The sequence below is a fragment of the Arabidopsis lyrata genome, assembly GCF_000004255.2.
Source record: "Arabidopsis lyrata subsp. lyrata unplaced genomic scaffold ARALYscaffold_8, whole genome shotgun sequence".
Taxonomy (NCBI): domain Eukaryota; kingdom Viridiplantae; phylum Streptophyta; class Magnoliopsida; order Brassicales; family Brassicaceae; genus Arabidopsis; species Arabidopsis lyrata.
The window spans coordinates 16,192,442-16,201,605 of NW_003302548.1; the positions used below are offsets into that span (position 1 = coordinate 16,192,442).

The 9,164-nt window shown below is 39.3% G+C and overlaps 1 protein-coding gene across 1 annotated transcript; it reads left to right on the forward strand.

Moving 5' to 3' along the window:
- The first annotated feature begins 5,845 nt into the window (after positions 1-5,845).
- LOC110227806 (uncharacterized protein At1g43920, Chloroplastic-like) lies at positions 5,846-6,781 on the forward strand. Its single transcript, XM_021023489.1, has 2 exons — positions 5,846-6,344; positions 6,409-6,781. Exons 1-2 carry the CDS (start codon positions 6,186-6,188, stop codon positions 6,694-6,696), a joined length of 447 nt encoding a protein of 148 aa, XP_020879148.1. The 5' UTR covers positions 5,846-6,185; the 3' UTR covers positions 6,697-6,781.
- The last annotated feature ends 2,383 nt before the right edge of the window (positions 6,782-9,164 follow it).

Consider the following 9,164-nt stretch of genomic DNA (forward strand, 5'->3'; position numbering starts at 1 on the left):
CAACCTGACAGCTTGGATTTGAGCCTTTCTTTGATATAACTCAACAACTCCACTTTAGACCCGCTAAAACACTCTGGAAGACCCAGATATGTACCTGCTCCACCCTCATTGAAGATACCAAAACCAGCCTTAATGATATCTTTGATCTCCTGCGGTACCTTAGCACCAAAAGAAATTGAGGATTTGGAGAGATTCAGTTCTTGCCCAGTAGCATTACCATAACAGGTTAAAATCCTCAGAAGCTCATGAGCTTGTTCCTGGTTTGCCTTGCACATAAAGAGGCTATCATCTGCGAAGAGTAAATGATGAATAGAAGGACCATTCTCGTGAAACTGAAAACCAGAAATTTTTCCTTCAAAATAAGCTCTATTCAGCAGATGAGACAAACCTTCAGAGCATAGCACAAAGAGAAAAGGAGAGAGAGGATCTCCTTGTCTCAAACCCCTTTGTGGTTTAATCATACCATGAGGAACATCATTAATAAGCACAGAATAAGTCACAGTGGAGACACACTTCATGATCCAATTGACCCACATCACATGAAACCCAAGGGCAAGCAAAAGAGACCTGAGATAACTCCATTCCACTCTATCAAAGGCCTTAGACATGTCCGTCTTGACTGTCATGAACTCCGCAGCGATCACTGGTTTGGCCTTCAAACTATGCACTACCTCATGAGCGATAATAATGTTATCAGAAATTAATCTATCAGCAACAAAAGCAGATTGAGAGTCGGAGACCAGACCAGGGAGCAGAGGTTTGAGACGAGTGACCAGAATCTTGGAGATAACTTTGTAAAGAACTGAGCAAAGACTGATCGGCCTCAGATTCTTCATTTCTGTGGGATGAGGAATCTTAGGAATCAGGCAGAGATGAGTGTAATTCCACTCTTCAGGAAAATCTCCATTGAGAAAGAAATGCTGGACCTCTTTCACCACTTGATCTCCAACTATATGCCAATAATGTTGGAAGAAAAGAGCAGACATACCATCAGGTCCAGGAGCACTAGAAGGTTTAATAGAAAACATTGCTTCTTTGACTTCCTCCTTAGAAACAACACGAATAAGACCATCATTCATCACCGAAGAAACCTTAGAAGGAAAGTCAAAAAACCAATGGTTGAAGCTAGCAGGATTCGTCCAATGAAGAGCTGATTGAAATAGGCTGAAGCAACCTCACTTTTTGCACCTTCCGACTTTTGTTAATTCCCGTTAACATCCTAAGGCAAATCAATCCTTTTCTTGGCTGTACTGTTCTTAACCGAAGCATGGAAGAAACCTGTATTTCTGTCCCCAGAAGGCATCCATTTGTCTCTGCTTTTCTGTCTCCAATAATCTTCTTCTTCATTATAGGCAAGAGCCAAGTCTTTTTCCAGATTGTAGACCAGAAGGAATCTTGGGAATAGAGAAGATTGTTCCACTTCCAAAGCATTCTCCAGCTGATTGATCTTGTCTTTAGAATTCAGATTATTATTCTTCTTCCAAGAGCTTAATTCTTTCCTACAAAACCTTAATCTCTGAGCCACATCATCAATCCTATTACTATCAATTGAATTCCAAGCCAATAGAATGGTCTCTTCCACATCAGGTTTGTAAAGCAACCTTTTATCAAATCTGAATTGCCCTCTATAACGATCCTGAGAAGCAGTGAGCTTGATCAATACCGGTCTATGATCCGATCCTCTACGATCCAAGAAAGACTGATTGAAACAGGAAAGAGGCCGAACCATTCTTTATTTCCAAAAGCTCGGTCTAATCTGCTTTGTATCCATAGATCATAACGACGACCAGCCCATGTGAAGCTATTACCATGACTCGGGAGTTCAACCAAATTACAAGCAGCAATCATCTCTGAGAAAGGTTTAAAGATGTAATCACCTCTTCTTGGACCGCCAATCTTTTCTCCATTGTGCAAGATATCATTAAAATCACCGACTATACACCAAGGGTCTCTTCTTCCAACCCCAATTCTACTTAACCTTTCCCAATTGAGAAGTCTCTTCTTGAAAACAGGATCACCATATATACAAGACACAAAGCAAGAGACAGCTCCAAACTGAACATGAAAATCCAAAAGATTCTTATCTACAAATCTCAGATCCACTGTAACACCAGCCTTAATAAATAAAGCCAACCCACCACTATGACCTTCAGGTTCCACTGTATAAACTCTGTCATAACCAAGCGTCTCCTGCAAATCAACTAAAACATCACGACCATGCATTGTCTCCATCAAGAACAACATCTCAGGGAAAAGTTTGCCACGCAATTCCTTGAGACGGTGAATTGTCAGGTCTTGAGACCGTCCCAAACCCTGACAATTCCAGCTCACGATGCTCATTAAACATTGGGCGATCCCTCCATTGGGATCACCTTTGTTTGATTGGGTTTGGAGAGTTTGGATGGGGTAGACAACTCTTCCACTGCCTTTCTTTTGTCTTGCTGACCTATCTCAAAACCCAACTTTAAGATAGGTGGAACTACTTCTTCAATCACTAGATGTCCTGCATTTTTTCTCTTCTTCTGGACCAAGAAACCAGAATTTAACCCTTCCTCTATATTGACAGCTTCCTTAGGAACCAAAGAGGCAGCCTGCTTGAGTTTCCTGGTAATTTTGCTTGGTCTTTTTCTTTGCTTAGTTTTCATCGGAATATTCCCGGAAGAACTAGTTGCAAAGCAACCAGTTCTATACACCGTAGAAATATTCTGAGAAGGCTGAGCTAAGCAAAGGAATTCCTTTGGGTTAAACAAAGGAAGAGACGCAGGCTGGTCAACAAGATTAAGATCACCAACAGCAGAGATGAAGGAGGTGGGAACCGGGCCTGCACTAATAGACGGATGGAGCTGTGATGACTGAGAACCCACTTGATCTTCATAGCTGAACACAATGCCCTTGGACTTAGTCGAAACAGAAGCAACCACCGGAGGAGATTCCAATTGAAGATAAGACTTGGCCAATACTGGATCACTCTCAACTTCTTTAACTGATTTTCTAATTCTTTCGATTCTGATCAGCCTCTCATCCGCATTTGAGACATTGACATACTGTCTCATACCTTCTAAAACTTCGGGAGCAATTCTTTGGCGACCTGTGAAGGGATTAATCCCGACCTGATGCTCTTCCAGGATCCCAAAAAGCAAATCCGAAGGCTTGAGGAAAGGAACCTTTATCACCGGAACTCTAGAAGAACCTTTTCCTTTCGCATCTGCTTGTGCTTCTTTTTTCCTCAAAAACAGAGGGCAAGTATCTCTCTCATGGGTTAATCGCTGACATTCATAGCACCTTTTTTGAATCCTCTCATACTCAAACTGAACCGTAGTAGTACCTCCATGAGGCAAGTTGACAACCTTAGCGCGACGAAGAGGCCTAGAGATATCGAAAAGGACCAAAACACGAACATAAGGAAGAATCTGTGGCTTGTCGGGCTCGAATTCTACAATTTTAACTTGACCAATAAGATCCGCAAGAGAGGAAATGGCTTTAGATGTGTAGAAATTGATTGGAAGCTTCCAAATCTGAATCCATATGGGAATGAACTGAAGATAGCTGTCAGGAGGATGCTCAACCCATCTTTCTACCGCTAGAGCCCATTCGTTGTATGTATGGACTCCTTTTTCTAAGACTTCCTCGAGATCATGACTGGAATTGAAGATGAATTGGAACTTCTCTGAAGAAAGAGCAATACCACGGACTCGACCGATCTTCTGCCACTTCCGAGGCATGTCACGGATCAAGTGCTTCATCGTCTGACATTCTGGGTTCAGAGTACGACCTACCAAGCTTAAAACATTTCTTTCGCAAGATGAGAATTCAGGGAGATCTGGCATATCGAACGGGAGATCGTCTTCCTCAAGAGACATAGCCATCATAGCCTTATCCATGGCCGAAGACATGATCGAAATCGAACAGCAGAAAGAACAATGATGAACAAACAGAAAAAGCTTGAAAAGTCGATGTATTATATATTTGTATACTATATATTTGTTTTACATACGAACAATTATTTTTATTCTAAAACTTTTATTTTCTTGAATTGCACGTCTCTTTAACTGAAAATAAAATGTAGCAGGATCGAAGTTACGATTATGTTCGTGCTCAATTCTTTTGTTTATTTATTTGATTTATAGATTGCATACAAATAATTTTTGTCATCAGAGTATCAGATTACCTTATGGTTCTACACAAGTCACAAGCTAAGCTTACCTGATATTCACCTATCTTAGCATCACACCACTACACAAACTTTGACGGTGGATCCAAAGATATATATATAGAGAAGGTAGTTCCATCAGTACTAGCTCGTTTTTCATTTCTCCATATGTAAATCAAAATTTATGAACTATATAGTCTATATAGAGGGAGAGAATAAATCATACAATTCACTGCAACACCTTCAGGATTTCCGACAGCTTCTATAGTAGATTGACACTTTGATTCGGAACCGCCTATCCTCCTTGCATCGAGCTCACCATATATGGTTCTCAAGAAATTTTACATAGAGCTTTATGTATAATATTGGTTCACAATGCTTCTTGTCTTCTTTTCATTTATTTTTTAGAATTAGGTGGTAGTTCTTTCAAAGTTTATCAATGAAAAATCTTGGTTAAACCAAAACAAATTCAATAGATCCAGGCTCTATACCAAAATGGTTTATTGACAAAAAAAAAAAAAATGGTTTAATGTTTATGAGTTCATCCTTAATGGGCTTTCAAGCCCGTGTTGTCCCTATCATCAGGTCCAGTGGCCCATTGACTGGTATGATTGTCCGTCCATATATGACTACACCTAAAAATACAAATACCTGATTAGTTGTCACTTGTCAGAGTCTGGTCCTGAATCTGTACAAGCAGATTCACATTCTTCTTTCTTTTTTTTCTTTTTTTTTTTTGGATAACCCAGATATCCGGGCCGAAGCCCGACTAGCACCAAGGCTTGAGGCCGGTTCCCTTTCAGATCGTCCGAGCCCAACGTTTAGTGTGTTTTCTGGAGGTCTGCAGCCGCCATGTGAATACCGCAGTGGCCAACGCTAGCCCTCGAACTGCAAGCACCATATTGAAATTACCTCCTCAAGTGCCACTAGCCCAACCCACGTTGGTTGATTCACATTCTTCGTATGGACATAATGATCATAATAGGACTTCTTTAATTAACATGGATAAATAAATAAATTGGAACTACACTAATTAGATTCTTCTAGGTCTTGCCATTTTCGTATGATACACGCATTTAGTTAATTTTTAGGTGTGTAGTACTGTATTATACATGTGTTAGATAAAATTATCCGACATATTTTCATACAAATAATGTTTAGATGTAAAATACTAAACATAGTCTATACATTTTTCTTTGCCCAAAAAAAAAAAAAAGTCTATACATTTTTAAGTCATCCCTCACCATTACACATTATCTACGAAAGTATTAGTTTCTTTTATAATTTTCATATTAATTTTGAATTACAAAGAGAAAAATGTAAGACTGGAATATTTAGAAAAAAAAAACATTCTTCGATTATCATATTTAGTTTGAAAATCAAATTAAATCTTAGATTGAAAACCAGCGAATGCGCATATCATAATCTAGTAGATCTAGAGAGGAATGCGTTAAAAAAATTGAACGAAATAAATACCATTATGAGAAAACATTGATTCGATGAGTTGTGGTCTTGTCGATTCGGACGTGAATGGCAAAAAATATATTTTTTCTTTTCGTTTTGTTAGTTTAGGATAGGGAGAGAGGACAAATGGAAGCTTGCATACCAGAAGTACGACACGTAAGAAGTTGGAAGAAAACGTACGGTGTAAGTCATCTCGTCTTCACAAATGGGAAAAATATCATTTAATAGCCGAACTTTCAAATTGTAGCCATTTGGCACACCAACTTCACATATGGCCATTCTATACATGATAAAATCGTTGACTTCTTTTTAACACATGACAAAATCGTTAACCACACCAAAACAACACCCGTTAACGGATCCGCTAACACCCGTTAACACCCCGTTAACACCTCCGTTATTTCTCAAAACGACATCGTTTCGGTCTTAAAACAAAACTTCAAAAGCTCTCCAATTCTGAGAAATTCCCAAATCGATTTCAAACCCTAAAATTTTCAATTCTCAGCAATATCTTCCTTTAAGCTCGAAATCTTCTTTATTTTCATCAAATTCTCCGCCTTCTACACGAGATATGAGTTGCAAGTCAGGTAATTCGAGTGTTCAAGATGGAGGTTGCGAGTTCCGTGGGTTTCCTTCAAAGTGTCACTGTGGGTTAGACGTTGTCATCTACACATCGAAGACGAAGCAGAACCCAGGAAGACCGTTCTTCCGATGTCCAACCTTGAATGATGTAAGTAGATTTGATTTAGTATTTTTTGGGTTTGGTCGGTAATATATTTGCAACTATAATGCAGGACCATTTGTTTAAATGGGTCGAAGATTGTGTGTACGAAGAGGTTGTAGACACTAAGTCGAAAATTTCCATCATTGACAATGAGATAAACAATGCAAAATCTGAGGTTCAAGTCGAGATTTCAGAGTTAAAGTGGATGATCAATGAATTGAAGGAAAATGGAACGTGGAGCAAAAGAGAAATTAAGAGAATCAAAGTGTGGTTGGTCTGCATTTGTTTAACTGTTACTGTAATTGTGATCCTACTGTTGTTTACTACCAAAAACCAGAATCTTGTTATAGGATACTAGTTTCTTTGTTGTTTGGTATGAGTTTTAGTTGTTTGGTCTTTAGTGTTGTGTCTTGCTTTAATGAAATGCTATTTTGGCTTTGTGATCCTTGTGAGTTGTGCCTTTGGTAATGGAAATAAAAATTTGTCTTCTCTTGATCGATAAGAGTTATGTCAGAAAGACCAACAACCATTCATACAACTAAACAAAAAGAACAATACAAGTCATAGAAGAACCAAACAACAAAGTACTCCAATAGAAAGGTTTTGTTCAGAAACAAAAAAAAACTTCAGAAAATCTTCATCAATTAGAACACTGAAACCATGATGCAAATCTACCAAGCCCATGTCCTTCTGGTTGTGCTTCTGGTTGACCTTGTGACTCTGCTCCATGCGTTTGATGAGCTTGTGCATCGTGTGATTGATGACCTGATGTATCTTGTGATCCTTGTGATGCAAAATGAGGTTGTGATCCTTGTTGTGAGCCAAGAGCCGTGTGTGTTCCTTGTGAGCCTTGCACTTGTCCTTGTGATCCAGGATGAGCTTGACTAGGAAATGTTGCAAGCACTTCTGGCGCCTACCAAAAACCAGAATGCATTTAGTGAGTTGTCACATGAATTCAGTGAGTTGTAAAGCAGAAAACACATGAATTCAGTGAGTTGTAACACAGAAAAAGCTTTAAAACATACCGGCCTTTTTCTTGGTCTTCCTCTTGGTCTAGGTGGTGGATTCAAGACTGTTGCATTTTTGCACCCTTGCTTGTTATGCCCTTCTTGCAGGCAGTTAGAGCATGTCATGATTCTCTTTTCCCGTGACATCTTGTTCTTATTAGAAGAAGAAGCAGTCTCATTTCTTCCCTTTCTCCTAGCATGATTATTAGGCCTTCCTCTGTTGCCTCTTCTCCATGGTGGTGGCAAGACAGGCAACCTACTTGTTCTAGGCCACAATGGCATCCCTTGGACAGGCCTAATACCATCCCTATATGTTTCTCGCCACATTACCTTTGTATAATACTCACTGACATAGTCTTCAACCTTCTCTCTTTTGCATATTATCACAGATGCCGCATGAATACAAGGGATCCCCACCATCTGCCACTTCCTACAACCACAAGTTTTATTGTCCATATCTACAAAGTAACTAACACCATTCACTTCTATTTGATGCAAATTGTTTCTGGCCATATATCTCTCACAATTTCTAACCCCAGCTATCATTTTCTCAATCTCAAGATGGGCTCTCTTTGTGAATCTTGTCTTCAATCTGTCAGCAATGATATACCTCTTTGCAGTTCTGACCATGCATTGCCTCCGGATGTCTTCTAGCAAATCCAAAAAAGGCTTTCTCCTAGCCTGTCTAATAGTCCTATTAAAAGACTCACTCAGATTATTGAGGTTGTCATTGCAGCAAGTCCCTATTCTAAAGAAGGCTCTTGACCATGTCATTGGACTAGTAAGCTGCAGACTTGCATGAGCTTGAGGATTGTACTTCCTAAGCTCTTCCATATGATTGTTGAACTCTTCTATGGTGTAACTACGGGCAATCTTCTAAAAGAGACGTGTTAGTTCTATATCATGGTTGTCCCTCTTCCAGTTGTCCATTATATGCTTTGAACATTGTCGATGCTCAGCTTCTGGGAGTATGGTATGGATAGCTTTGACTAGACCCTGCAGAAAAACATAAGAAAACACACGAAAATAAGCTGAAAACCATTCATAAAAGACTTAAAACCATAAGCAATCTCTAATAAACCAAGAAAACTAACCGACTGTTTATCTGAGATGATAGCTAGATGTTGCATTTCACAGAGCCCCAAGCTAGCAGAGAGGTGTCTCATAAACCAGTCCCAATTATCATCGTTTTCTATCTCTACAACTGCCCAAGCTATAGGAACAATCCTATTATCGCCATCCCTTCCAACAGCAGCAAGAAGATGACCCTTTATATCCCATTTCAGAAAGGCTCCATCGATTCATATCACAGGTCTACAAGTTTGCTTCCAAGAATCCTTTTGAGAATTAAAACATATATATAACCGATAAAACCTCTGCTTGCTTCCAATAACAGGCCCTGGAACTGTCTCTATCTCAAACTTTGTCCCTGGATTCTGCTTTAAAACCTCAGCTTGATAATCCCATATTCTTGAAAAGTGATCATCATGACTAGCATGTCTTGCTCTCAGCACTTTGGTCTTCGCTTTAGCACACTGATCCGAGTTACTTCCAAGTTGTATTCCCTCTTAATTTCAGTACCCATCTCATTTTCTGTAAGTTTTGGATTCACTCTTAGCCTTTCCTCAAACAATAATGCAATTGAGGACCGCTTCAACATCTTAGAATAGCCTGACCTAACACAGATATGCTCACTGTCATAGGCTCTTATTTGCATCTTATGTTTTCTTTTCTCATAAGAACAATAGACTCTCCAGCCACAAGGAATACCATCATCACCAACATAGCAACACTTAGCAGCAACTATCAAAGCTTCAGA

What these genes read in the sequence shown, in the direction of transcription:
- LOC110227806 (XM_021023489.1), top strand. Translation starts at nt 6,186, where the DNA reads ATGAGTTGCAAGTCAGGTAATTCGAGTGTTCAAGATGGAGGTTGCGAG. An exon ending in GATGTCCAACCTTGAATGAT is followed by an intron (nt 6,345 to 6,408) that starts GTAAGTAGATTT and finishes ACTATAATGCAG; the next exon opens with GACCATTTGTTTAAATGGGT.